This window comes from Colletotrichum scovillei (assembly GCF_011075155.1).
Source record: "Colletotrichum scovillei strain TJNH1 chromosome Unknown Contig00003, whole genome shotgun sequence".
In the NCBI taxonomy this organism is placed as follows: Eukaryota; Fungi; Ascomycota; class Sordariomycetes; order Glomerellales; family Glomerellaceae; genus Colletotrichum; species Colletotrichum scovillei.
The window spans coordinates 2307068-2334321 of NW_023336261.1; the positions used below are offsets into that span (position 1 = coordinate 2307068).

A 27254-nucleotide genomic window follows, 5' to 3' on the forward strand; every position below is an offset into this window, starting at 1 on the left:
CCCCCCTTGCTTTCCCATCCCCATCTCATCTCATCCCACATAACGCACCACAACCAACTGGTATCTTCTTTTTTTCGAGCCCCCCCAGATTGTTAGGTGCGGAAACCAAACACAACAAAAAAATGCATAATGCTTTCTCTTTCAACTCCTTGTCATCAACGTGTTCCCTTTGATCCATTGTTCCCATGTTCCATGCTATCTTGATCCATGCACACCATTTCACACCACATGCAACATCCCATTTCATAAGACTACCCCCCAGAAAAAACTCCCTCTCTTGCTCCCGGCGTATCCTGCGCTTGTTGCTGTGCCGCCCTCAATGGTTGGGGGAAAAAAAAACCCTGCCAAACATTCCCTTTTTGGTACCGTGACCATGATTGCAGAGAAAGTTGGGGGGAAACCAAGAAGTGAAGGAAATGGAAAAAATGAATGAAACTCCCATGTTGCTTGTGTTCAACGCACCTGCCCCGTCATCAGACTCAAATCTTCGTCATCGTACACTTCTGAGAAAACCAAGTTTTTTTTTGCGTGTGTCTCTTGCGCTTTTGGATAGATGAATGATTACACGCTTCGTGTAGCGTGATGTTTTGTGTATTCCCTTTTTTTCTTTTGGCGAAGTCGTGAGGGGAGCTACTTCTTGCAGCTTTTCCTCAAAGTGTGTAGTATATAGATTCCCATAGGGACGGGAAGATGAAGAGTAAAAAAGTGGATATCATGAGTAGAAGTAAAGTGCAAACTTGAGATAGAGGGATAGAAAAGGTAGAAGGAGAAAATCAAAGACGGCTGTTCTGAATTGCTCGTCTCCTCTTCTTCCGTGCCTCCGCAGCGTCGAGCTGAGCTTGTCTTGCGCGGCCTGATATACAAGTTAGATTCATTGCTCTCATCATCACTTTACAGTAGCGAAGACCTACCAAGCTTGTCGTATTGCCGCTTGTGCTCTTCCGAAACCCACGCATACGTGATGGCGCGCTCAGGGTGCATGCCCAGCAGGCCAATCGAGTTGTTCATCTTCTTCCCTTGCTCGCGGACGTCGCACTGGAACGTCTTTGGGTTGTCGTCCTCGTCAAAGACGAGCAGGTTGTTGGGGTCCGTGGCGGGGATCTGCTTGTTCTTGCGGTAGTAGACGCCCTGCAAGCCTTGGGGCCCACGCTTGTGGCCCTTTGCGGCGTCCTCGGGGAAGACGGAGGCGTACTTGGCCTCGACCTCCTTCCAGGACAGGTGGTGGTCGACGCGGAAGTAGTCGATGAAGTCGACCTGCTGGATCGTGTACTTGACGTTGCAGCGGGACCCCGTGGGCGATCGGCGAGGTCTCCGGCTGGGGCTGCAGCCGGTCCGTAGAGTCACTGGTAACCTGTGCTGGAGACGGCGGCCGGGTGGCGAGAGGGGGTTGCGGTGGGAGTTGCTGACGGTGGGCGAGGGGAGTGCGTCCGGGTAGGCCATCGGTGGCATCGGGATTCGGTAGGCTGTTGGTGAAGAGAGGTCCATCCTGGGTTCTTGGAAGGATCCGAGGGAGTCGATACTACTTCGGCGAGGCCCTCCAGCCATAGCGGACGGCATGAAGCTCGGGCTGGGGACGAACTCGGGCTCGGGGAGCCGCAGATCCAGTTCACGAAGGCGGGGGAGCGTAATCTGTGCCGTGCTATCCTTGGTGAAGGAAAGTTGGCTGTTGACAGAAGGGAGATCTGGTGACCGCGGCTCAGGGGATGAGAACTGAGAGTTTGTTGATCTCGTCATGGCTGGAGGTTGATGTAAGCTTCAAAGCCCATCTTGAATGATGACACTTGTAGTGAAAAGAATTATCCTACCATCCGACTTGATTGAGGTGAAGCTCTGAGTGGGAGAAGGAAGAGTAGGTGACTTGATGTTGAATGATGCCATGGAGGCCAAGGTTGTTGCCACTTCCACCTCATGACGCTGGCCCGGCTTCGTATCGTGACGAGCGTCCACGTCCATCCTGTCGTCGAAGCTGAATGATGAGAGGCTTGGTAACACCCTTGGTACGTCGTCGGTGCGGCTCTGGTGGTAACTCATAGCTGGCGGAGGCGGCAGTCTGTCCATGCCGTCCTGGTGATCCTGTAACCTGACAAACATGTTGTTTAATGTTGTAGGTAGTAGACGTCGGGGTCCGGAGTGATGATGATATCCAGATCAAGAGTGTGTAAGCCAGCAAAGAGAAGAAAGGCAGAAATGATGCCTAGCACTTGCGGAGATCTTGATCAAGGAACAACAACGTTGAAAAGTGTGAGATCTTTGGGGGCAAAAGGTGTGTGTTGATCGGGAGGAAGAAACAAGACGAGTCATCGACAACGGGTCAGACCCTGATTATCAAGTTCCCGGTCGCGATGGATCTCTGTCTCTGTTATATCTCTTTTTGCTCTGGGACCTCTCTCTCTCTCTCTTTCAAGTTTCCACACACGGTTGAGAAAGAAAAGAGCCAGGACCCCGGTTCGATGGGGTTGAGTTGAAGACCAGGTTTATCTCTATAGCTCCAAGCAAGGGCCAGGGAGATCGGGGCTCCGCTCGGAGGCTTCTGACAGCGAAAAGCCGTTTCTTATTTTTTCTTCGGTGCTAAAGCAGGCAATGTGCAGACGCAACCAAATGTGTAGATCCATGGCATGTATCATGCAGGTCGCCCAATCTGTCAGTTCTGGCTGGCGCCGAGCGCCCCTCATCCAGGGTCAAGATCCTGGCTCGTCACCTGGGGGAGAGACTGCGAGAGACCTGGAGTGAGAGGAGATGGGCGCTTCTCGTCCAAGTACATAGTGACCTAGCTGTGGGTGTGTCAATGTGTGGCTTTCCTCCCGTGCTCCCCCTCAATTGTGTAATGCATGCCGTTGCAGGAGAACCATCTTCCTTACGCCACCGCCTTTGAATGGAGGCATGTAGCAAACAGGGTCGTGGCCTGTTTGGGAATGACGAGGATGGAGCGCGGGCATGCAACTGATGGCAGCAGCATCAATAGAAAGCAAGTAGCGACAGCAGTACCTACCTACCTAGCAAGAGGAGGAGAGAGTGAGAGAGTGAGACGGGGAGGCGTGAATGAGGGAATCGAAGGAACCAGCAGCGCCCGCAAGTAGCAGGTGGGGTGGTTTGCGAGATCACAGCTTGCAAGGGAGAGAGGAAGTTGCTCCAGTCGACGAAGCAGCCCAATAGTCGAGATGAGAGTGCATCACAGTATCCATCCATACCTGCTACTTACAGTCTTCCGTGGAGGGCCCGGGTAATGAAGGGGAATAGTGCCATCTGTAGTGCAGCCGCTGCCCGAGGCCCCCTTCTCCCAGTGCAGCGCAGTGCAGTGCAAGCTTGCAAGCCCAGCTAGCAACCTAGACACTCCAGGCCGTGCCAGCAGCCTAGACTCAAAGCGAGAGGCAAGCGAGCGAGGGCGAGCCCGAGCCCCGTGTGGATGCGAGTGAGTGCAGGTGGTATTCGGGACCTGCTGCACAGTCGATATTCTCCTCCAGGGGCGCTAGTCTTAGATCGAGCTGCGCGTCACAACTGGTGCGTGAGGTGGTAGTCGCTCGGGGGCCAAGCCGCGAGTTCCACTGTCTTCCGGACGTAGCAGAGACGAAGAACGAACGATTAGATACTCGATCGGGACACTCGAGGTGTGGGTATAAGGTGGAGATAAAAACACCCGCACACAACACAACTTCATCGTCGTCCGTGCCTCTTTTCGCTGGCTCCGCCCCTGTCGGGTCGGGTAGGGATACCTTCTCGCAGTCTCCCGCTCTTTACACTGTCGTGACGGTAAAGACTGAGTGAGGTGAGCAAGGAACCGCCAGGCATATGCCATGTCTGCTTTGCTTCGTGTGACTTCAATCCTCATTCACTGTTGGATCAACACGAGGCTGCCATTGGATCGACTCGGGGCCCCCAAAAGCTGACTTCAAAATTTGGCAGCCGTGCACCGGTTGGACCATCTATTGTCGTCCATGGTCCCGGGACTCTGGAACCCATGATTGCAATAATAGATAATCCTTCCGCTCCTCCATCCCTCTCATCTAGAATTGGAGACAGGCTGTGTCCAACAGTGTTTGCTCTGATTGTTGTTCATGGCTCATTGTCGTTGTCGTTGTTGTTTTGTAACGACCATCCCCCCAATCCCATACCCATGACATACCGCCCATGCCTACCTCACCGAACAGCCATCCATGTGTTGTGTTTGCAGAATGGCTTGCTCACTTCACGGCAAGTCCTCGGCGTCAAGTCAAAGTCGGTGTGATTCTGGGATGCAGAATTGAGTGTCCTTTTGGCTTACCCACCCGCCTCTCCCCACACACACACTCACATACCCGCCTCAAATCTCGCAGGAAATGCTCATCGTAATCTTTCAGGTTGTTGCTCGAGATACCTTTCTGATTTGGGAGAGACACACACTGAGTTGTACCCGCTGATGAGATGGAGGGATCGATAAATGGCCGCCCATGGATGGCCACGCGGTAGTCGTCGACTGCAGCCGCCTTACCGCCGCATCCTAGGGTCAGGAAAGACGGTTTGTGGGGCCGCCGTCGTGTCCAGTCTCGACAACCCGCTCACTCTCTTGCGGGGGCCCGCCCGACGAGGGTGCCAAAGTCTGGTGAAGAGGCGGGAAAGGTTGGCAGTTTGGCAGGGTTGTGTACACTTAGTTTGGCGCTGACCAGGGGGGAGGGGTGTAATGGTGTCAAGAGCCCCTCCCAAAGTACGTAGTCATGTTCCATAATGAACAATCTGGATCTTCACCATGATTCGAGTCGGTAGGAATAAGAAACCACTGGCCGCCGCAGATTTCGATGGCCACAGATGGCGGCTGGGCTGGCGAAGACACTTGTCTTTGAGTGGAGAAGCCGCTGCCACCCGGACTCTCCGCAAGACTCGGTCTATGGTAAGCATAATGCCGTAACGGTCTTCTTGTGTTGACTTGCAGCTCTGCTGCCCACTCATCTGCGAACCTGCTGCCGGCCGGATCACCGTCTGGCCAACCAACGGACCCCAGGTTTCTTATTCCATACAGCCAGAGAGGTATCTCATTACCCTGCCTGTCTCGTCTCGTCTGGACTCTTCACTAGACTCAACTCAAGCCTGCCGTCAAATTCAGGGATCTTCCTCCCTTTGTTGAAGCCACGCGACGATGCCTTGTCGAGTGTGAAATGCAGGAGGGTTCGCCACGCTGCATCTATCATTCCTTTTTCTCTTTGCAGTTGCCTTTTACCGCTCAAAAGCTCTGACGACTTTGCGACTCGAACCAGCCGAGTCGTTAATGAGAAGACCCTTTGTGCTCCAGAAATACATCTCGAACCCATGTAATTGCTTGATTCTTGTTGGACCACCTTGAATCGCGGGCACGTTTCTGACTTGTTGGAGTTGGTTCTGCGAATCGTCGCATCGGGCTGGCTTGCTCATCTCACAGCCTACTACTCTGCGCCGTAAATCGCCCAACGTGCCACATATGATTGCAGGAGGCCCCTTATGGTGCTGGCTCATTTTGAATGGTACTGGAATTAGAAGATGCACTTGCCGGTTCATGGCAGCATTCGTACTACCCCACGCGAAATGCCTGTATGTAAATCATTTGCTGAGAACGAGCAAAGAAGCCTCGTGAACGGAACGTAAGCCACGAAATATGTGTTAGCAACCTTTATCCGTTGTACCCGGTGTATCCGTCGAAACCTTTGCATTCTCTCCAGTATCCGTATCAGCCCTGGTGCTAATGAGAGGAGCTCCGTGGAGCTATTCGGCCGAAATATTTTGGGTTGCCCGTTCCTGTTCATTGCATACGGTTTTGCCAGCCCAGCGCGTGTTTTGTTGACAATAATACCACGTCAACCTATTCGCCCTGCGGACGTGTGGCTACCCGCAGTTGTTATTTTCCTGTTTCCTTTTGGAACCTGACCATCAACCTCGTCAGGCCAATACCCGCATTGAAATTCCGAAACAGACAAGCTCGCGGCTGCCTATGGGCCATGATCGACAGAAGCATGCCGCCCGATTAAGAATCCTCTCCTTGGTTAGCATTGTCTGCCGCCTTGGTAACACCCTGAGAGTTTAGCAATTCTCAAGCACGTCACACACCCCTCCATCATCACCTCTTCTGCAGCCGAACCAAGGCTGTACTTTCCTTTCCCTGCAAGAGGCACATGCGGACTAAACAATATCGCCATCCCCAGTCGTACACATGGCAATAGACCCTCGAGGCCTGGTCCATGACCGAGCTCTTCACAAGGACGGTGAGCCCTGTCCGACCCTCCTATCTCGCGCTGACGCAAAGCTGCCTTTGTCCACCGCTCTTTTGACATATGCGAGATGATCATGAGCTCCTCAAGAACTGCAGCTTGGCGAAATCGATGGTGTTGTGAAGGAGTTGAGAGTTGCCGTGGCCACTGGCAGTACGCCCCGTGTACGAAGTACTTGCTAGACTCAACAGGTACGCTCCTCGTTGACCAGCTGAGTCAAATAGTGTGAACCTACACCGCTAGGGAGGCCAACCTCGAGCCAGATCCGAAGATGATGCTAGGGTCTCGGCAAGGACACTAGGTGAGCGATTCGGAAGATGCATCCGGCACCGATCGGAACCCACGCAGACGCTAGACTAAACCTTCTACGTAGTAGGAGAATGGTAATTCGAAATCGACCGAAAAGCTGAGCTTGACAATAGCAAGCGGGCGTTTGATGTTGTTGCGTGTCCGTCCTTTGACCGTATCGTGACAGAAAAACAATTGTGCCAAATTTAGAGAGATTGCTTTGTAGGTATGCCTGCGGCACGGTCTGCCAAGGTCAGTTTTCTTCAGCAAAGCGTCGTACCAGATCTGATACTCATTTCGTTATTGCTATTATTCTGTATGCGAATATCCACTTCCCGGGGCCCAAGCAGGGACCGAGCAATGAGCGAGCGAGGCTGCGTAGCCTGGAGGTGGCGGGTACGGAAGCGGACACGGATCCGCGACGTTGAGCTGCACTGTGATAAGGAATCAGCCGATATTCAAGCTCTCGCCAGTAGACCCCGCGCAAACCTTCAGGAGCCAAGATGTCAAGGGATCGAAACCAGATTACCTGTTAGTGAACGGCAGCGGCGAGGCAAGGCGAGGCGAGGCGAGACGAGACGCAAGATACAGGCACGTCAAGCGTCTTGCATGTGCTCATGACACGGGATAGACATTGAGCACCAATGGCTGCCTCAGATACGAAATTGAATTTCTTCAGCTGAAGAGGCCGATCTCGGTTGGAAAAGATCAGACGGTGAAGGTTAGGAGGGGCCATGTGCTTACGGCGAGATTTCAGGCGCGAATTCGTATGCTGAAGGCATTCAATGGAGAGCAATGGGTGAGCAGTTGTAGTTGAAGAGATGGAACGATGAAATGGTGTGGCAGCTGTAAGATGAAAGTGACAGGGGTCTTTCTGTCATGGATTCGGGGCTAGCCGCTGCGCTGACTGGCTCGCAGATTTGATGGCACCCAGCCCGTGCCAGAGACATGCAGATGATGCATCCCGCAGCAGCTAGGCAAGTCTATCCGGCATTAGCTGCCATCGTGTATCGGCCGCAAGGACGGATGGTGCGGATCGGTTTTAGTCAGGCTGGAGGACCTAGAACTTTGTTGCAGCCTTCGACCCTTCTGAGCGACCCGTCGAGGAACTGTCCTTTGGAGAATTCTGAGAATGAACAGAAGAAAAACTGCAATGCAAATGACGAAGCACGCCGCCAATGAGCCAATTCCTAGAGACGATGATGACCTGCAGCTCTGTGGGGAGAGACCTTGTCAGGTTTCACTTTTCCTTCCACCACCACGCCGAGCGCCACTCCAGCGTCGGCCTGCGAAGAGTTTTCGGCCGTGGAAAAGGACTCGTCGCCAGAGAATCGCCTGTAGATGGTTTCCTCAAGTCAGCATTCTTCCGAGGACAGCATCCGAAGATTCTCGGGCGGTGGAAGAGGAATACGGGTAGGGAAAAGAAAGGATAGGGAGGGGCGGCCCCTTGGTGGGTGTCGGGCAAAAGCAAGGGTGAGGGCCGGCCGAGGTCCCATTGGATTGATCTCAGCCAGGGCGCGCGCGTGGGTGCGGGTTGGAGCGGGAAGTCCATCTGAGTACTTACCATCCCCTCTCTTCTCCTCCGCTCAGAAAGCTACAATCGCTGTTGAGCTCACATATCCACCCGCCTGCGACTCCCCGACCATTCCTCCACGACTTGGTATCCGCGATTGGGCCTGTTGGTTCCATTGTCAACCGTGAGCCCCAATAGCCTGATGATGACGTAGGGGTTCGAATCCTACCATGGGTTCCTTGAGTTTTTGCTGAAGAAGAGGGAGATTTTCTCCGGTACATGCTTAATCCACAGGTGAAGGCTCGGAAATCTTCCGCATCAATACTCTCGGGCATTTCGCCAGTAAGGACTCGGCCAAGAGCAATAATCGAGGCAGCGTGGGAGCACAGAACAACTGCACGGTGGCCCTGGGCGTCGCATTGCTCAATGATGGCTTGAACACCAGCAGCGACACGGTCGTGCAATTGAGCGATAGTCTCACCGTTGCGGGCGGGATAGACGCGGCTCTGATACGTGTCATCGATGTGAGGGAACATTGGCTTCAAGACGTCTGTCGAGGCTGGAGTCGGGTGCTCGAAGGGAGCGGCGCCATACCATTCGCAGAGGCCGTGTTCGGGACGAATGGTGACAGCATCGGCTTTAGCGCCAACGTCTTTTTCCCGAAGGCGGTTGAGGTTTTCCTGGTTGAGGGTAACAAAGGGCGTGATAGTTTGCAGACAGCGATAGTAGGGGCTGGAATAAACTGCGTCGATTGGAGGCTCAACGGTCAGGAGGTGGGCGCCGAGCTCCTTGGCCTGGTCGACGCCATGGGCAGTCAATTCCGGATCCGCAGGTATACCTGTCGGTGACGGGATGGAGGCCGTGTAGCTTCCCGTGGCAGGGTCGACAAGCCAGTTGGACCGGAACTGAAGAACGCCAAGGCCGTTGTCAGAATGAAGTCTCTTGCTCAAAACTAGCAGGGCTAGCATCAACTGACAACTTCAAGAGAATTGTCCGCGGATCCTTATCAAGTACCAGGGTGTGTGGGTTTGGCGATGAATAGGTTGAAGAAGACTTCATGAGTGAAACTTTCCCCCAAGCCCTCATCTTCTCAGCCATGATCGTTCTTGTTGGAACGTTGGTTTCGGAGATGAAGCCGGATACGAAAGGAGACTGGACAGAAACGGGCAGGGGAAAACGGATACTTACTCCATGGCGGGCGATGTAGATTACTTCCAATGACATGTTGGAGACTAAAGAGCAAAGCGGAGCGTCGCAAGTTGTATCCCTGGAAGAGGACCGACCAAATGGGGATAGAAAACGGGTAAGCAACGATGGGGTCGGTCGGGCGTGTAGTGTTTGTCGTCGTGTGTCTCGTGTGTGTACGTGTGCGTGGTGCTTGTTGGTTCCAGGATAAGGTGAGGACCGTGAGGCGTGAGGCGGAACCGGGCAGGGTTCTGTGGCTATGGGCAGGTCAGTATCCGTATGGAGTCATGGATGTTCGGTGTCTGGTCCAGGTCTCGGTAAATTGGGACAGGATGTGATGGAGGAGTAACAGGAGTAGGAGAGGTTGGGTGTGCGTACGTCTGAGAGTGTTTGCGTGTGAATGAGTTTCCGTATGTGTGTGTGTGTGTGTGTGGGATGTGTGCGGGAGGAGACGTAAGGTGGACGAAAAGAGAGGGTGTCTGGTGGCGGTTGGTTGAAGATGTCGTTCAACTAAGAGTGCGTAAAGAGCCCGGACCAGTTCCCCGTGCGCTTTGTGTTCCCCCAAACCAACGCAGTCACCCTGCCGAGGCAAATGGGACGGCAAGAGTGACCTGCCACGGGCTGGGAAGGAAGGGACCAGGGCAGGGCACTCGGGGCAGGCAGGGCAGGGCAGACAGGGCCAAACCTGGAAAGAGCCTACTTGCTCAGACCAAAGTGCCCTGGGAATACATTGGGAATACCTACCCGCTCCTGCTTACCACCCTTACCTGGTTAGAGTGCCTGGGAAGGGGACTCTCGGTGCGCCGTGATTACCTTGGTATCGTACGGATAATCAAGTACCTTTCCTAGCGAAGCTACGCCATTGGATACCTTACGCCAGTCCTCTCTAGCTTACCTCACGGGTACGAAATACAACCACCTAGGATGCCTTAGGTAAGTGGGGCCCACATCCTTCAGCACCTCATGGCATCCGAACACCATCACAAGTGACGATCCTCAATGATATCCATCCATCCATCCATCTCTCCACCTCACTACTGCTCAGGCACTCTCCTCCCGGTTCCGCCCCTGTCAGCCCGCGTTTGGGGCAGGTCACATCTCACTTTTACACCCGACACCATTGTCGAGTCCGGTCTACGGATACTGGGTGACTGGATTCGGAACCATGGGCGGCGGCTGCTCAGGGCTTGGGTAGGCTTGGGGGGACGGATGCCTGCCTGCCACGCACCACGCACTTATGGGTTGTCAAGAGAATCGACGAGCGTGTCGGGCAGACGACTCACACTACGGAGTACCTACACACATCACACATCATCAAAACAGGGTGTGGACAGGCCGCTGACCGGGACACTGCAATGGGCATCACCCGGGAATCCCAACGTAGTATTCCACCGACCGGTCAAAGTCCCCGCAACCTGGAAGATGTGCAGGTGATCGATCAACCTGCAGCACGGGCGCCGAATGTGACAAGTCCAGGCCTCACCGAGTCCCAGCCCAATTCTGCATTCGAATCCGTACAAGGCAGTCCAGCGCCAATATCGTGTCGCTATTGGTATTGTCTGTGGCTGTAATTGCATGGAAAGGGGGCTGCGGGAGTACTCGATGTGTACCTACACACTCTTTCTCTCTCACTCACACACACTCCCTTACGGAGGACACACACACTCTCGCACGCACCGTTGAAGGAAGGCTATGCGGCAACGCATGCTGCTGACCAGGGCCTGGTCAAATCTCCGCAACACCCTTTCCGCGCCCGTTGCAGAATGCCAAAGAGTCCAGAATCCATCTGCAAGAGTCCGTGAATGCAGATACATAATCATGTCATAAGTATTCCGTCACAACCACACGACGGGACATAATAAGAAACAACCCCAGCAAAACACGGGGCACATCGTCGTCGGCCGCCCGTCGCCCGTCAGCAGTCATGCTTGCAGTCTGGGCCCTTGTTCATGATGCGCCCTCTCTTCTCCTCTCCTCTCCTCTCCTCCCCTTGCCTCCTCCCAATCCGCCCCATCCTGTGTACCAAATCCTGATCCCGACTCCATCTCACCAACCAGACTGCCCACTCGTAAGTAATCAGTGGTAGTTCAGCTCTGGGTTCGCCCTGAAATTGCATCGACAACGGCACTCGGGTACCGGACACTCGACGTGCCTCGTGAACCACTGCCTCGCATGGTCCAGATGCAGAACGTGTTCGCATTTCAAGCAAAACGTTGGGAAGTTAGCTGCCATCCACCTCTCCGGCTCACCGTTGTGCTCCGGTCGGTCAGATCTCGGAACGCCCACCACCTCAAGACACACAACGCACCGCGGCAGATGCCGACCGCAGTTAGGACAGCTGATTCCTGCATTTATGCTCGTCGCCATAAGGGGATTACGTGAATCAGGCGCGCCAGGCGGCGGTGCCGACCCGACTCCTCCCTGTCCAGCGAGAGTCGTCTCCGCGTCGCAGTACACGCACCGGAGCGCAATCTGGCGCGAGGGCGGCTTGATCGTTGGGCGCCCACCACGCTTGCTCTTCTTCGTGCTCTCCACCTCGAACTTGGTCCTCTGGAGGAAGGCCTTGTGCCGCTGTAGATATGTCCTGTACGCATTCCTCCAAGCCAGGCAGCGGTAGTCGTCAATGTAACGTGGCGCACATATCGACATGACTAGCGTCGCCGTCTGGAAGTCGTTGAACTTCTCAACATATTTGGCGAAAATGTCCACCAGCCTGTCCGTTATGCCGGTAAGAACAATGCCCTCAATGTCTCCCGTACTCACGGCCATTGAGACCTGTTCGTTGAGCCACTTGGTGAGCTGCTCGTCGCTAAAGTTCCGTACGGCAACGTAGGCCCGGTCTGACAGGGGCAGGGACTTTTGGTTTGCAATGGCGAACCAGTCTCCCGTAGCAATTAGTGACGAGATTGCCCTTAGATAGGGGTCCGTTTTCGATGCCACGGCCTCGTCGAAATCAAGCTGCTCCTTGTTAAGGTGATGATTGCTCTTTCCGATGAGTTGCAGGGCGAGAGAGACAAATAACAACTCTGGGTGTGTTACGCTCGCCGTCTTCAGAATTCCAATCGCCTCCTGCGTGTTGCCCTTGAAGAGAGCCCGAGCTGCTGCCATCGTGTGTGCCGTTGTCGGATAGTCTTGGCTGGGATCGTGTGTCGCTGCTCCCCTGGCTTCATGTGCCGCCGTATCCCCCCATTCGCAGATATCTAGGCATAGCTGTCTGTGGAAAGGCTTCTTGGTGTGGATGCCTTCGTACTTTGGTAGTCGACGCTTCTTACAAATGCTTCCAATACACTTCTCCCACAACGTCGTTTCGGGGATCGGAGATGCCTCTGGGAGTCTAGATGATGGCTTCCGGCCTGCGACATGTTAGTCACGGATTTGGTGATAGCAGCGGACTCTTTACGGACCCAAATCATCACACCAGATGGTACAGACGCCCATATAACTAAGGTCGAGCGGCGACAACTTCATGCCTCCATCCGCTGCAGCGTCTTCGGCGTCTGCTCACGATTAGCAATGATAACCTTAGCGCATTCGATTTGCTCACCTGAAATCCAATCCCACATATACCGCAACCACGGATCATCGGCTACTACGACACGATTGACATTGCAATCGAAAAGGTATTTCTCCTTCGCGCGAAGAAGCATTACGTGATCCAGGAGACACTGTGCCTCCGTCGACAAGTCCTGAGCCTTCAAGGGCAGCGAAAGAAGAGATTCATGCATGTGGCGACACGAGACCGGCCCATCGGTAGACAGTGATAACTGGGCGAGCGAGCTGACTGATTCTTCCATGATGGAGCTCTCGGCGCCATTCGCATCTGCTTTCCTTGCCTTCTCCTTAAGTTCCGTTCTGAGAGCTCGCATCTTTTCTGCAGTAGACTTGGACTTATCGATGGGCGAAGAGGAGCTGGTATCATTGCCCGTCAACCTACTATTGAGATCTGCTGCAGAGAACTGGGACTGCAATGTCTGATCAACGATAGTCTGAACATCGGCCTTGTCGGGACCAAAGATAGGAATGTCGGACAGTGCTTCCTCAACAAACAAGGGACCGAGCATGTCAGAAGACTGGGACGGCTCAAATTCCATGATCTCGTGGTAAGGCCCTCCTTCTGTATGGTGTGAGTGGTCTTCATCTCTCTAAACAGTCTGGCACACGTACCTTCTAGTCCACGATGCGGTGGTTGCCAAGGTGTCAGCTTATACAGATAATCAGAGGTATACGACGGTTGTTCGAGGATCTCAAAGGTCCCATTGGCCCGCAAGACGAGGAGACGAGGCTGCAGGACCGAAGAGTCGAGCGTCACCCAGTCAAAGGAGACAATTCTGTCATTCTTCCTGCCGCTATCGCCGTATTGAACATCCATGTCGTGGGATTTGTGGACCTCGAGAAGCTCTGGGCTACCTTCAAGGGCCATGTCGCGATGGGTTATCTCCTTGTTCGTCTCCAAAACCTTGAGCTGGCCGGATCGAGACAGCACAGCCAGGAGACCCCGTCGGTCTCGACAGTAGCGCAATGAACGGACGATGGAGTGCTTGCTTTCACTCAACGAGGAATCGTCATCCATCTCAACCACTCTGTCGAGTCTCAAGGCTCCACCCCACGGAAGGTCGTCCTCGTCAACTGCGCCCAGATAAGATGGCGAGGCAACTGGACGAGACGTTGCTCGTCTATCCCAGATCATGATGCCAGGTTGATCCAGTGCGGATGATGCGAAGTAGTTCTGGTCAGCGTAATCGATGGCCAGGTTGTTGTTACACTTGGTCTGAAAGGTCACAACAGCGCCAGGTTCTGCAGTCAGATTAAATTAGCAGATTTCTCCCGATAAATTTGTGCGGTTGCTATTTACCTCGCAGATCATGGATGTGTAGACCTTGGGCTTTGATACCGACTACCAGCGTCTTCGGGTTATCTTCAAAGAATTTGACGCTCGACACTGACACGCTGTGTTCCAGTCGATATGCTGGGTCTGAGAAAGCGTGTAGATCCTTGGGAAAGCCTTTGGCGGTCGTATTCATCGTCGACAACCTGTTTACGTCCCAAATGTGTAGACACTGGTCCATGCGCACTCGGTCCAAGCCAACTGCAAGAAGACCCTCGGTGTTGAATGCCACCGCCTGACATGTTCTTGTCATTTTAAGATTCAATTCGATGTAGGCGTTGGAGTTGTCGTCCATCCTGAGCAAGTTGACGACGCCCGTTTGAGTGCCGACGGCCAGGAGACCTGGGACTGTTGGCGACCAGTCATAGGTAGTGAGCGTTGGGAAGTCATCGTGCTTTGAAAGCCTTGTGTAATCGAAACGGTTCCTCTGTGCAAGTCCGGTGGGCTCATATAGCTGCACGACGCGATGTTGCAGGTTTATGTGGATAAAGCTATCGAAACCGGGTATCTGCGACCATTTGATCAGTCCAGGCTCCGGGCGGTCCATGGCGACCGCACGCGCCTGAATATCGTAATGAACTCGGCCTTCTCCTTTCTAATCCGAATAGCTCGAGAGAAACACCTATATCAACAATGAAAGTCGAAAGAGCGCTCATCCATGAGCTGACAAGGCCGTGAGTGATGTGAGCCGTACTGGATGAACTGGTTCGCTACAAGCTGCGCGGCAATGTTGTTTTGCCTGAGAAGTTCCGAGATTGTTATGGTCCCAACACCGATTAATAAATGATCTTGAAGATGAGGTATGCAAAGAGAAGTTCAGTGCCAGGGGTTGCTTTCATACAGGTATCATCTGAAGTCGCTGGAGCTCTGGGCGGGACCGCTTCGCTTCGAGATCATTGAGCTGTTGTAATTGGGAACTGTCGTTGGTGCGCACAGACCAGCCACATTACCAGTCCCGTTTGGGACTGATAAGCACCCCAGGTGGGGTCGGCAACTTCCTTGGGGCCGATAACGAGCCAAATTTTTGAGAGAGAAGTTGGCGATGCCATCGTCAGTTCTTCATCCTCCACACAGCATTCTGGCCGACCTCAACCGACCACTTCGCAACACCACAAATCAAACATCAATCACGCAGGATCTTCACCACACAATCAGAAGAAATGGGCACGAAACGAGCGCATTCTGAGGTCGCCGCGGAGGGTACAATCCCAGACGACACCTACGAGCAACAGCAGCATTCGGGCTCGGAAGACGGCGAGCACGAGAATAAGCGGTTCAAGACCACCAAGAAGAAGTCTAGGGCGAAAGAGGGCACAACAAACTGGAACAAGACGCGCTCGAGAGATATCAGAAGACTCTTGCAGAGCGGCAAGCAACTGCCCGCTACGAAGCGCAATGAGCTGGAACAAGAGCTGGAGGCGCTGCAGGAGAGAGTCGAGGAGCACAACTTCAAGAAGAGGAGAGGCGACATGATTCAGAAGTACCACATGGTTCGATTTTTTGGTTCGTCTTCGTTATTCCTTGCATCAATGTCCATCAGCTAACCCCGTTTCTTCTTTTTCCTTTGCAGAACGGAAAAAGGCAGAGAGACTACTGAAGCAGCTCCGCAAGAAGCTCCAGCAATCCGAGGACCCCGAAGAAAAGAAGCGCCTCGAGGCCGAGGCCCACGTGGCCGAAGTCGACGTCGCCTACGCCCGCTTCTTCCCCCTGATGGAGCGCTACGAGAGTCTGTACCCCAACAAGGACAAGAACGCCAACGAGGAGGGAGACGAGGACAAGGTCGAGGAAGAGCAGCAGCAGCAGAAAGAGGAAGCGGACGCGGACGCAGATGCAGATGCGAAACCCTCCAAGCAACCCAAGGCCCTGCAGTTCCTCCACGCCGAGCGACCCAAGATGTGGGCAACGATCGAAAAGGTCCTGCCGGAAGGCGAGGTAGCGCTGTACCGGCTGCGCGATCGCAGGTCACCGACAGACGGCCCCGCCAAGCGCCAGACCCGTCCGCAGCCGCCCGCGAGACAGACTCAACAGACGCGCCCGCAGAGAGTCAAGGAGGAGGACCCGTGGGTGGCCAGGTCGAAGAAGACGTTCGAGAAGAAGAGGGACCCCAAGCAGCCGATGAACCGGAGGGAGCGCAGGGCGGCTGAGAGGAAGGCTCCCGCGAAGGTGGAAGAGGAAGATGACGGCACTGGCTTCTTTGAGTGAGGCTGGGAAAAGGAAAAGCAAGCAAGGTGTTGAGCGTTTTGGTAGTCAATAGTATACCCCCTAAAAGTTTTATGGGATCACGTCAATGGAAACCGCACTTTGATAATGCTATCAGCTCCAGCACATTTACCTCTCGTCATATTGCGTATTCTACGGCCGCTAGTGTTAGTTGATACATGTCGTTTGAATATCATCTGAAGTCATACGAAGCCTGCAGTCTTAACATTAAGTATGCTGAAGACCAGGCTGCAATAATGTTCAAAAACAACATCTATGATAGGCGGATCAAAGACGAATCACGTTCGTCAGGTTGATTTGACTTCCGTTGCAGGTGCGTCACGGGCGTCACCACGCAGAAGTGGCCGCCTCCTGCAGAACACCGTGTTGGTCCAGCCAAGGGAAGCAGCCACACTGGACAGAGCGGCCAGAAAACGCGACCCCACCAACGTTGTTAACCTTCACCCGTCTCAACCTCTCCGTTTCCTCATTCTCATACATCAAGAAGAGAGCATGTAATGGAATAGAACATGATTCTCATTCATGTTCTTCAGCTTTAGATGCCACATTAGACATCCTCTCATTTCTACTCATAACCTATCGTCACCCGTGAAACCAAAGACCATAGCGCGCACCATAGCCACAGCCGCAGCAACTTTAACATACGGAAACGCACACTCATACCCACGCAATGGCGGGAGACCCGTCATCAAACGGCACAGCCGTCCAGCGCGTAGACTGGTCGGCCCTCCGAGCCTACATTGCCGGCAAGGAAGCTTTCGAGGCAGAACACGGCCACCCCGCCCCGCTCACGGATCAGGAGGTCTCGGCCATCGCCATCCTCCTCCGTCCGGCCCCGCGACCGGAACCGGATTTGGGTAAAACGAACTGGCTCGGCCTGTTGAATCGTGAGTTGAAGCACTTTTCTTTATCCTCCATACACTTCTCTTTACAATTCCCTCATTCTCCGCATCGGATCATGTTTCTATTCGAGGCTGGGAAAGCAACCTCTTTCCCTTTATCCACAGAGCATCAGAATTCCTCTTGATCCGAAGCATTAAACCACCTTCATCTAATTTGATTTCCTCAAATCCATACTAATCAAATAACCAAAAAAAAACTGCAGATTTCCAACAGGTCAGAAACCAAAAAGTGACCTTCACCGACGAAGCCCGCCAGGAACAAGGCCTAGGCAAGGCCAAAGAGCTCCGCTGGGCCTGCTCAGCAACGTTTGACAGCACCGGCGACGTCTTCCCCCAGCCGGGCTACGGCATGGACGCCGGCGAAGACGTCTCCGGCGGCGGCGCCGGCCCGTCCTTTCCGGGCAAGAAGGACGCGAAGCAGTGGGCGGCCAAAGCAGCGTGCGATTGGCTCATTGACAACGGGCACATGATGCCCTCGGGCGACCTGCCAAAGTTTCCCAAGCCGTTCGCCCCGGCTGCTAGTGCTGCCCTCGCTGCCGCCGCTTCTGCTTCCACTCCAGCTCCAGCTCCTTCTCCTTCTCCTAGTCGTGGCGCCTCGTCCGGGTCAGTCCTACCCTCCAAGAGATCCCCGCCGAGCTCGCCGCCAACAGAAAGCAGTGCCGCCGCGTCAAGGAAGAAGCAGGACACGAATCAACCCCCAAAGACATCTCCATCGCCACCAGCTCAGGCGCCCAGCACTGCCGCAAGCAACAGCATCAGCAGTAGTCTTCCCAGTCACCAAGCATCACCTCCCACATCCACCAAACCCTCCGAGGCGCCGAAACCAACTCTCCCCCTCAACGTGACAACATTACCAACCTCCGCTGCCGCCCAAGACTCGACGACGACATCCACGGCAAGCACACCCTCCCTCGGCGGCGCCGGCGTCCCCATCACCACCACCGCCGCCGCCACAGCGCAGTCCCAGGTTCCCACGCCGGCCATCTCTCCCGTGCCAACCTCAACGCCGGCACGGGTATCAACACCTGCAACACCAGGGCAAGAATCGGCAACAGCAACCACATCAGCAGAGAAGCGCGTCCGCGACCTCTGCGCGCAACTTCACTTCCCCGTGCCGCGGTACGTCTTGACGCCGGACCCGGCACTCGAGGACTTCTGGGACGGCCGCGCCGACTTTGACGGCGACCCGCGGATCCCAGACGATCTGGGCACCGTCCGGCGGGTGTTGCATAAGAAAGCTGCGAGGGAGAGGATGGCGGATGCGATTGTGATTTGGTTGGAGGGGGAGGTCGTGAAGAGGGAAAGGACGGCTAAGCTTCTGCTGGGGAAGTGATTGTGGCGGATCGGGGCGAGGGTTCGGATGGTTCCACGGAGACTTGAGTGGTATTTGTGAGTTTGTAGATGGATTCTTGAGAGTTACCTTTGTGGAAAGGGGGCATGTCAGATATGAAGAGCTTTGAACGCAGAGATATATTGGGGGCCGAGGTTCGCTGGCCAAAGATATGCCAACAGCACAGCAATAATCGCTTCGCTTTCATGAGACTTGTAAGGGGGGGAGTGTGAACGGACCGCCAACTACTTATATCATGGCTTATATGCTTCACTACGTTTGACTCAAACAAGCAGTCACCTTCATGTATGACCGCAGTAGAGCGTCTTCTATGCTCGCAAATTCAGAGATCCATCAAGTTGAGGTTAGTGGGCCAACTCATCTATTCTCTCTGTGATATCTCAAAGTCTTTCTTTTGCTTTCAACATCACCACCTCAAGCCTTCCCTCCCCTTCTCCCACCACCACCACCCCTCCCGCCTCTCCCCTTCCCAGGCGGCGTCCTCATCCTCAACCCCTCAGGCAACTCCCCAACCTTCTCCCCATCCCTCCAAAGCACACCAACCCCGCTCCCCTCGTCCCTCGCAACAACCTCCTTGAACAACCGGCACGGCACAACCCCCTCCCCATCCCCCTCCGTCAACACGACCCCGTTCTCACTCACCCACCACTTAATGCCCTCCTCCTCCCTCAACGCCCTCTCGACATCAACATACACCAACACCTCGGCGTCCTTCCTCATCCCGCTGACGACGCCCTTCTCGTCGCCGGGTAACCCCGTCGCGAAGTGGACGTGGTTCCGCCCCATCCTCTTCAACCCGCCCGACGCCTCAATCTGCTTCCAAAACGCGAAATACGTCCCGTGCACCACCACCGCCGGCACGTTGCCCGCCTCGAGCGTGATCGGGGTCAGCAGGCCCGCCGACTCGACTTTGATGCTGTGGCCCTGGTTCGCGCGGATCAGCCAGTCCGAGGGCTCCGTCGACAGCTCCTTGCTCGTCTCCGCCGCCGCCGTGGGGTTGAGCTTGAGTGCGAAGCGCTGCTTGTCCGACGTCGTTACCGCGGCTTGGATGTCGGAAAAGGTTACCTTGAGAGACTTGATGGGGCCGTATGCGAGCTTTTTGTGTTCTCGTTAGTAGCTGTTGATGAGTTTGACCATGAGACGGGAGGACCATCATGTCTACCCTCCAAGAAGACAAAGTCCTACCCTGATTTTCATCATCTCTCATTTATGAAAAGGGAGGTTAGAATCCTTCAAGACTCACCACCTTGTCCAGGGGCGCATACCCGCCCTCGTCGAGCTTGAGACCCGCGTTCTCAGCCTGGTGCCTCAAAAGCTTCGAAAGCGCCTTGGAAACCAACACCTCCCTCGGCTGGCCTCCTCCGCCTCCTCCTCGACCACCGCCTCCCCTTCCGCCTCTGCGTCCTCCCCCTCCTCCTCCTCTCTTCTGTTGCTGTGCACTGTCGCCGGCCGCGGGGGCAGTCTCTTCGAATTGGTCGGCCATTTCTCCGTTTCTCTGGGCCCACGATGATTTAAAGTGAGCTGGAAACAAAATCGAACCGGCGAATCTCTGAGATTGAAACGTCGTCTTCCACCTGGTGTAATTTCTGGTGGTCCCTCTCGCGGTCGAGGAAGGTGGTGCAAGTGGGGTCCGCGACTGGGTAGCAAACGTCGCTGAGAGGTGTAAACTCAGCGGTCTCTTTGAACCGAAACCACGAGAAGCAAGCTGCTTAATTCGTCTGGAAGAAGAAGAAACAGAAGATCCAAAGAGGCGGCTTGGCATGTGTGAAGACGTTGGATGAGAAGAAAGGGTGTAAGACGTCTTATGTATAAAACTTCAGTGTAAGGTATGCAGGTAAGGCAAATCGATGTGTGAAGTCGGAGTTGGGTTTGGTCCAAGACCCGCTTAAAAAACAGCCCTCCTTTGGATGGTGAGTGGCTCATCCAATGAACAGGCCCTCCCTCCCCTTCACCTGTCAAACATACTTCCACTTCCTTCTGGTCTCGTCGCCGATGAGTCAACTTGTCAGCTCAACCAACGACCTCTCAATGCAACGGATGCAATGGCGGCCTCGGACGCCCACGCATTTGGGCCCTGACGCGTTGATGGCTGGTCCGCTGCCGATGTGACCAAACTCAATCGCAACGCTGAGGCGTACCAGGTGTACTCACAGTTGCATGGGATTTCCATCCTACCTTATGCGCAAAACGTCACATCTCTTACAACATCACGTAATCTCTAGCTGAGAAACAAAGTTGACCAAACAAGTCAGAAGCATCCTATGCTTCTGTCTTTAACCTTTTTTTTTCCTATGGACTGCTCGATATACAAATGCTCTACTCCAGCCTATTTTTTTAACGGGAAAGGCGAGTCCCAAGAAATCAATCGGCCTTCCCTCGTGGATTGTCATACAAGTACAGAGTGACCGCTGCCGAGCCCATGCGGTTTTACCATATGCAAAACAAGAATGACGCCAGCGTGAGAATAAGACATCTATGATACATTCATCCGTGTGACTGTGATTCGTAAAGACGTTATCGGTAACTGCCCGACTGAGCAGCCGTTGATGAATTCGTTATCGTGCTGTCGCGATTCGGTCTGCGGCTAATGCTGCTAGCCCGGTTCAGCAACGAAGTGTGACTGAGAGAAAAGTGTCGCGGCTGCGCAACAACCTGTTGCGGCCGTTCTTCGGTGGCTTTCTCAGCCGAGGAAGGTTGTTCGCGTTCTGGAGTTCTTTCCAGATATCGGCGCGTCGCCAGCGATGGTGTGGAAGGCGCAACCAGCCGAGAAGTGATAGAGGAAGCTCCGAACCGTCTGCGAGGCAGGGCAGAAGAAGCTGGTGATGATAGTTCGTTGGAGTTGGTGTTTGAGAGGTAGGTATGGGAGACTGCGCGGGCCGGTGTGGTGAGCTCTGTAGCAGCGCGGGACGGGGCGCGGAATCTAGATTCATCTTCGTCTTCGCCGCCTACAGTTCCTCTGCGTGAGCGAAGAAGTGACGTTTGACGTCCGTTCTCGCGGCCTGCTGCTTCGCGTGAATCCTCTGGCTCCTCTGTGCCTGCTCGTCGGGTCCTCAGCATGGAAGACCTGCGGCCATCCTCAGGCTCTTCGGTAACAGCGCGGCGCGACCGGCCAATGAACAAGGATGACTTTCGGTTCGCCATTTTGCTGCTGTCGCCGGGAGTACTAGGAATGGTGCCAGGTGGAAGGGCAAACCTGGGACTGGGGAGCGAAACCGGGTTAAGCATGGTGTTGCGCCTCTCTTCGTATTTTGAGAGGGCCCTCGGGCTCTTGACCGTGTTAACATTGGCCTTCGGGAGAGTCTGCTGCTCGGCAGACGTTATGCTAGGACGTCGCTGGCCAGATGATCCGCCGGTGAAGGTCTTGTTGATAGTTGGTGTGACTGGTGTCGTCGTTTCCTTTGGTGTAGGGACGTTGACTTGGAGAGTCTTGTTGCCAGCCGCTTCTTCGCTCAATGCCAGGACTAACTCCGTAAGGCTTCGGCAGATGCTGTCAGCCTTGCGTCGCAATTGACGATCCGTCAGGCTGGTGCCGACGCCAATTGTGCTGGCACCGCTGGAGATGGGCCCGGGTTGACCTGCCGTCCCCATCATGTTGGCCAGTGCCAGGGCGTCTGTTGCTGCCACCTCGAGTGCCTTCGCCACCTCTTCACTAAGGAATGGCTTGGACTTGTTGACAGCAGAAAGAAGGATGGGTTGCTGGACCTCGCGTTGTGAAGACGTCGTGCTAATTGCGTCGGTGTGGGGGTGCTGGCTTTCGGAAGCTCTTTTCGGCGAGGTGGACATGGTCGTGTTGGTTGCGGTCGGCGGGCGCTCGTCTGAGGCTCTTGACATTGCGGCGCCCGATGTCTTGGGTAACTTGCCGGTCAATTCCAGGCGATGGATGCGGGACTTGAGATCATCCAATTCATCCCAAACTGTCGACGGTGCGTTTGTCGATGCTGTCGCCGTCGATTCGGTTCCCTCGACTGTCGTTGCCGCGTCTTGGTGCGTTTCGGTGCGTGGTGCCTCTATCGATTTAGGAACCAATGGCGAAGAGTTATACGTACGCGTTTGGCCATACGACAAGTTGGATTGTTTGTACGCCGAGCTGCGCGCAGAGTACCCGGTGTTGCTGTCTGTCAAAGAAGGCCTTCTCCGTGCATATGGAGAGTTCTCCCCCATCGGATCCTGAAAGGTAAAGGACCGGGGTGTGTTGACGGTTGAGCGAGACGAAGATTGATGGAATGTCTTTGCGCGACCAAGGTCTTCGCCGGGATGCGCGGATGAAGGCCGGTCTCGGGTCAAAGGCGATCGGTACGCCAACGCGCGAGCCATTGGGTCAGCAGCGCTGTCGTCCTCTGACGATTGGCGTATCCTCTTCTTGGAAGTTTCTTGTTGATCGGACAGACGGCGACTGATTTGGGGTGGGGAGACGGGATGATGATAAGACAATGGAACAGCAGCGGAGAGGGGTCGGCGATGCGAAGATCTTGCGACACGGGCCTGTTGTTCATCGTCAGTAAGCTCACGGTCATCCATGGCGAAACTCTATCAACATGTCCAGTACGCCAGGATTAGCGTCACCGGAGCGTGGGAAATGAAGTAGCGCTAGAGAGGTGGTGGACTATCATATCCAAACGGGGAATTTGAATGGGAAAATGTGGGAAGAGCGGGAAGATCAAGCAAAAAGATACGGGAAGACGGCTTGATATCATGGCGAACAGACGCCAGCCATCGCAGGGCACGGCCGTTTGCATCGCGCTAACAGATTTCCCGAAACAACAACGCAAACCCATGAAAGATGGCTAAACTTACTATGGCACTTGGCTGCTCCGCTGGCGCAACCTCTTTAGAGCCACGGCGCGTTGGTTCCTGTCTGGCGATTTTCATAAAGACGTCACCGGTCGTGTCGTCGGCGTCGGCTGACAACGGCGGTGTCATTTGCGAATAGTCGTTGTCGTCGCGTCGTCCTTCAAGGGCGCGCAGAGTGCGGTCGCGCTGATTGGAGTCGGCGTAGTCGTCGCCAAAGTCAAAAGACCGCATGGTGGAGGTGCTACTGTCGAGTCCCAGACTTCGACGAGACCCGGATGAGCGAAAGGAACGGATGGGAGCCACGCGCACCGAGGTGGTCGGGGTGCTAGCGGTGGTGGCTTTGAAGGATACGGGGGGTCGCGAGGCTATCGACTTTCGTTTTTCATCTGTCGGACTTGCGTTCTCCAAAGTCTTTGGCAGTATCAGCTCACGCTGTCCCTTGGCCCAGTCCTTTGTTGTTTTGTCGCCTTGGGGTTGAGCGACGTCGTCGGGAGTGTCGGGGGTTTGCAAGTGATCGGTATCTGCGGATGGTGACTCGGTATCGGTCGCATTCGACTCGCGGGATCGGTATGCAGCCGCACGTCGAGTTTGCAGTCGGGAGAGAGGGGCAGTTGTCTTGAGATCTGCGACGTTGCTGTGGGATGAGATGGACTGCACGATGACGGGGCGGTCGGGATAAGACGCGGGCCGTCTTGGTGAGGTGGCTGAAGCTGCAGGGGTGGACTGGGTAGCAACCTGATACGTTGATGCGCGGGAACGAGGGCTGAGTTTTGGAGGCGACTCGGGCAGTTCGTGAATAGGACTCGAAATCCGGGGTGAGAGCTGGGACAATTGGCGATGGGAGGGGCGCCGATCGTGTAGTCGAAGTGAAGTCGAGTGGTTGTTTTGGGGTGGGATGTTGTTTTCCGGGTCGACGATGTGTTGTTGTGGCTGCTGGTGGTGCAGCTGCAAGTCTGACGTTGTTGGCAGGGTGGTGGGAGAGGCGGTGTCAGTGTCGGTGGTTATGCCAATGCCAATGTCAGTGTCAGTGAGGGCGTCTGTGTCGGTGAAAGTGATTGTGTCGGTGGCAGTGCCAATCGCAGGTGCCGAGTGAATCTCGTTGGATGTTGGAGTCGATTTAGGCGAGACAGGCGACGGCGGGATGTGCTGCAGTAGTGAGGGGAGCACTAGGCGTGGAGATTGGTATTGCTTGTGTAAGTCGGCGAATCGAAAAGCGGGAAGCTTGGACGAGTTGTGGCTCAGCCGGTGTGCGTGATAAGGTGAAGAAGGTGAATTTGCTGAAGATGTCGCAGAAAGTGAGGGAGTATGGAATGCAACAGCACCTTGCGAAGAGAATGAGGATGAAGGAGACGCGGACGCGGACGCGGATGCGGATACCGTAGCAGAAGAGAGCTGTGTGGGATTCAGAGTCGGGGCATGGCCCGCAGCTTCGAAACCACCATCTGTTGGTACTGGTGCTGCTATTGCGGGTGCGGGTGCGAGTGCTGGTGCTGGCGGTGCTGCTGCTGTGGCCGTGGCCATGTTCGCGTCGGGGGGCTGTTAGGGGTCGGGTGGTGCCTCTGCTCTCTCTCTCAGTCAGGAAATCCAGGTTCGGGGTCCGCTTTCAATTCGCTTCGGTCGCTGCGCCTGCGAGTCTGGCCGGGCTCCTTTGTTTTTCTTCCCCTTCCTTTTGTTTTCGTCCTCGCCCTCTTTTTTTTTTTTCGTCAGTTTCCCTGGGCCGGGGTGAGCTCTTTGCGCTGTTTGTCTCTGACTGACCCCAGTCCACCAAAGTCGAGGGCCTGTTCCTATGGGAATCCACCCCGTCCAATGAGCAACCAGTCGCGTTCTGTGGCTCACGGGTCAATCAGTGGTGTGTGCGCGCCTGCAGGTGTTCGTTTGCTGATAACCGTTATCGGTATTTCTTTTCTTTTTTTTTTTTTTCGTCTCCCAACGGTTCCTCTTTTTTGTGGTTCTGCGATGCTGCAGATTTTGTGACTCTGGGATGTTCGTTGTTGCTGTTCCCTCTGGGCCTCTAGCGGTTCGTGCGTGCGTCTAATTTCCAGATGTCGAAGCAACCTTTATCCTATGTCACGTCTTGCTGGCTCTCCTCTTGGTGAAGTCGTGTGTAGGTAGTTTCGCGGGCCGTGTGAGTAGATCGTTGCTCTCGTTAATTAGGAATTAGCAGTTGATGTACTACAAGTTGTATGTTCCGATCGTCCATCAGGTGTTCGTTCGGATGATTTGGATGGGCGTATGCACGTCGGCGTCTAGCGGGAAGTGTCTCACTGGCTCGTCGGGTGATACGTGGGAGTAGTGTGCGAGTGTGCGAATTAGCGGCGTGGGAGCTTTGCGGTATTCGTGAATTGCAAATGGGAGAGCAGATGCGTGCGTGTGCGTGTGTTTTATTAGAAGTTGTCGCTGTTGTCGAAGAGTAGGAAATCCAAGGAGTGTTTGGTGGTGGACGCCCGGCGTTCTCGATGCGATGGACAACTCAGTTGTGTGTGGGAAAGGGTGGAAATGGACGAAAATGAGTGAGCGATGGGGCTGGTGGTAGAAGGAGCGGAGGAGGCAGATGGCAGATGGCAGATGGCAGCGAGCGTTGTGTGAGCGGGAGCTCGAAATTAGTATTAGAATCGGCAGGAAGGAGCGTCGTGAACAAGTCCAGTGCGAATGCGGATCGAGGAAGCAGGAAGGAGGGGTGTGAAAGCAACGGCTTCCTCGCCTGGTGTCTTGTTTTCTGGTGTGTGGTGTGTGGTTTTTGCCTCAAAAGGTTAAGTCTGGGCCCAATCCAGACAGTCGGATAGACAAGTGGGAGAAGGAAAGTTGCAGTCGATTCGGGGACTGGACGGGACAAGGAGAAGATGGGACAGAAGCTAAAAAAGGGGAAAGGTAAAAATGGAAGTATGATCAGAAGAAAGAGGAAGTTTGGTTATGGATCGTCGTCTACATACCTTACCTGACTGACTACATGTTTTTTTTTTCCACTCACACCTCCTTCCTGCTCCTCTTCTTCCTCTGCTCTTTCTGTCATCTTCTCTCCCTCCTGCGGGGAGAGAGAGAGAGAGAGAGAAACAGACCCGGCAAAGCAAGGTACCTCAGGTATCTCGTCGGCCACCGCAACTTTACTTTACCTTACCTTACCTTACCTTACCATCTGGCATCATCCAGTACCGGGTATCTAGGTTGCGTGCTCCAGATACCCGTCTGTATCTGTACGAACGGACGGGCATGGCTGTGGATATGGATACCTCATCCCATCACTTTCAACCTGCCAGGCCTCAAGACCTGAACAGCTCGGACCCTCTTCTTCTCATGTCCCTCCGGTACCTCTACCCGTACACTGGTATTCCACTCTACTGGAAACCGCAACTGGCCTACGGATAATGCTGCGTACCTTGAATACTTCCAAATACGTATTTGTTCGTCCATTTGATCATGTCCCTTCTGTTTTCGCCGACTGGGTGACAATATTCTTCGGGGGCCTGCCATTTACGACAGATTCTTGCGGAAAGAGTCAACAGCTAAGACCGGAACCTCCCGCTTAACGATACATCTATTCGCACCTCACTCGCAGTCACACCTCTTCAAGATGCAAAGCAAAGCGTGTTTCGTACTTCGATCCAGCATAGCAAATGCTACCGCGCACTCGTAACTCTGTTTAACCTCGTCTCAAACTTTCTGCTTCTAGATGCTACGGATACCACCCTCTCGAATGCCTGGCATACAGCAAGCACAGCACGTTGTACGGATACCTCGTCACAATTCCACCGCCTGCCCCGGCTTCTGAGTCCTGAGTCCTGACTGATGCCCATGTGCTTCAGGCTTCAGCCTTGATCCTCGCCTGACGACCCCGGCCACCAAAAGCAACATACACATCAACCGCATCCACAACGCACCACTTCAACGCAGCAGACAACCATCCAGAAGCCGC

General features: G+C 54.5%; 6 protein-coding genes across 6 annotated transcripts; 1 reads left to right on the forward strand and 5 right to left on the reverse strand.

Annotated features, from left to right (window-relative positions):
• Nucleotides 1-2746, reverse strand: HER10_EVM0012446 (uncharacterized protein). Its single transcript, XM_035481842.1, has 3 exons — nucleotides 1806-2746; nucleotides 912-1736; nucleotides 1-853 (listed from the first exon to the last, which is right to left on the reverse strand). Exons 1-3 carry the CDS (start codon nucleotides 2089-2091, stop codon nucleotides 774-776), a joined length of 1191 nt encoding a protein of 396 aa, XP_035336667.1. The 5' UTR covers nucleotides 2092-2746; the 3' UTR covers nucleotides 1-773.
• A 2786-nt stretch (nucleotides 2747-5532) lies between these two features.
• HER10_EVM0006679 (putative phosphoglycerate mutase) lies at nucleotides 5533-9669 on the reverse strand. Its single transcript, XM_035483017.1, has 2 exons — nucleotides 8062-9669; nucleotides 5533-7832 (listed from the first exon to the last, which is right to left on the reverse strand). The coding sequence occupies exons 1-2, from the start codon at nucleotides 8976-8978 to the stop codon at nucleotides 7688-7690; spliced, it is 1062 nt and encodes a 353-aa protein (XP_035336149.1). The 5' UTR covers nucleotides 8979-9669; the 3' UTR covers nucleotides 5533-7687.
• Nucleotides 9670-10936: 1267 nt separating this feature from the next.
• On the reverse strand, nucleotides 10937-14920 carry HER10_EVM0003658 (WD repeat domain-containing protein). The gene is made up of 5 exons (XM_035473324.1): nucleotides 14048-14920; nucleotides 13360-13989; nucleotides 12740-13309; nucleotides 12600-12692; nucleotides 10937-12548 (listed from the first exon to the last, which is right to left on the reverse strand). The coding sequence occupies exons 1-5, from the start codon at nucleotides 14625-14627 to the stop codon at nucleotides 11272-11274; spliced, it is 3150 nt and encodes a 1049-aa protein (XP_035335850.1). The 5' UTR covers nucleotides 14628-14920; the 3' UTR covers nucleotides 10937-11271.
• Nucleotides 14921-15240: 320 nt separating this feature from the next.
• HER10_EVM0002278 (uncharacterized protein) lies at nucleotides 15241-16282 on the forward strand (the record flags this gene model as incomplete). Its single annotated transcript, XM_035471997.1, has 2 exons — nucleotides 15241-15583; nucleotides 15651-16282. The coding sequence occupies 2 exons, from the start codon at nucleotides 15241-15243 to the stop codon at nucleotides 16280-16282; spliced, it is 975 nt and encodes a 324-aa protein (XP_035335731.1).
• Nucleotides 16283-17336: 1054 nt separating this feature from the next.
• Nucleotides 17337-20379, reverse strand: HER10_EVM0009138 (Tpt1/KptA family RNA 2'-phosphotransferase; the record flags this gene model as incomplete). Its single annotated transcript, XM_035478637.1, has 3 exons — nucleotides 19797-20379; nucleotides 19196-19648; nucleotides 17337-17345 (listed from the first exon to the last, which is right to left on the reverse strand). Exons 1-3 carry the CDS (start codon nucleotides 20313-20315, stop codon nucleotides 17337-17339), a joined length of 981 nt encoding a protein of 326 aa, XP_035336357.1. The 5' UTR covers nucleotides 20316-20379.
• A 440-nt stretch (nucleotides 20380-20819) lies between these two features.
• HER10_EVM0006698 (uncharacterized protein) lies at nucleotides 20820-26022 on the reverse strand. Its single transcript, XM_035476277.1, has 2 exons — nucleotides 23348-26022; nucleotides 20820-23035 (listed from the first exon to the last, which is right to left on the reverse strand). The coding sequence occupies exons 1-2, from the start codon at nucleotides 24863-24865 to the stop codon at nucleotides 21068-21070; spliced, it is 3486 nt and encodes a 1161-aa protein (XP_035336152.1). The 5' UTR covers nucleotides 24866-26022; the 3' UTR covers nucleotides 20820-21067.
• Between the last annotated feature and the right edge of the window lie 1232 nt (nucleotides 26023-27254).

Coding starts and splice junctions, on each gene's coding strand:
- HER10_EVM0012446 (XM_035481842.1), bottom strand. CDS start 2,091: ATGTTTGTCAGGTTACAGGATCACCAGGACGGCATGGACAGACTGCCG. Junction 1,737..1,805: donor CACCTCAATCAAGTCGGATG/GTAGGATAATTC, acceptor ATCAACCTCCAG/CCATGACGAGATCAACAAAC. Junction 854..911: donor GCGGCAATACGACAAGCTTG/GTAGGTCTTCGC, acceptor CTTGTATATCAG/GCCGCGCAAGACAAGCTCAG.
- HER10_EVM0006698 (XM_035476277.1), bottom strand. CDS start 24,865: ATGGCCACGGCCACAGCAGCAGCACCGCCAGCACCAGCACTCGCACCC. Junction 23,036..23,347: donor CGGAGCAGCCAAGTGCCATA/GTAAGTTTAGCC, acceptor GATGAACAACAG/GCCCGTGTCGCAAGATCTTC.
- HER10_EVM0006679 (XM_035483017.1), bottom strand. CDS start 8,978: ATGCTAGCCCTGCTAGTTTTGAGCAAGAGACTTCATTCTGACAACGGC. Junction 7,833..8,061: donor GGAGGAGAAGAGAGGGGATG/GTAAGTACTCAG, acceptor AACCATCTACAG/GCGATTCTCTGGCGACGAGT.
- HER10_EVM0003658 (XM_035473324.1), bottom strand. CDS start 14,627: ATGGACCGCCCGGAGCCTGGACTGATCAAATGGTCGCAGATACCCGGT. Junction 13,990..14,047: donor ACACATCCATGATCTGCGAG/GTAAATAGCAAC, acceptor ATCTGACTGCAG/AACCTGGCGCTGTTGTGACC. Junction 12,549..12,599: donor CATCTGGTGTGATGATTTGG/GTCCGTAAAGAG, acceptor AACATGTCGCAG/GCCGGAAGCCATCATCTAGA.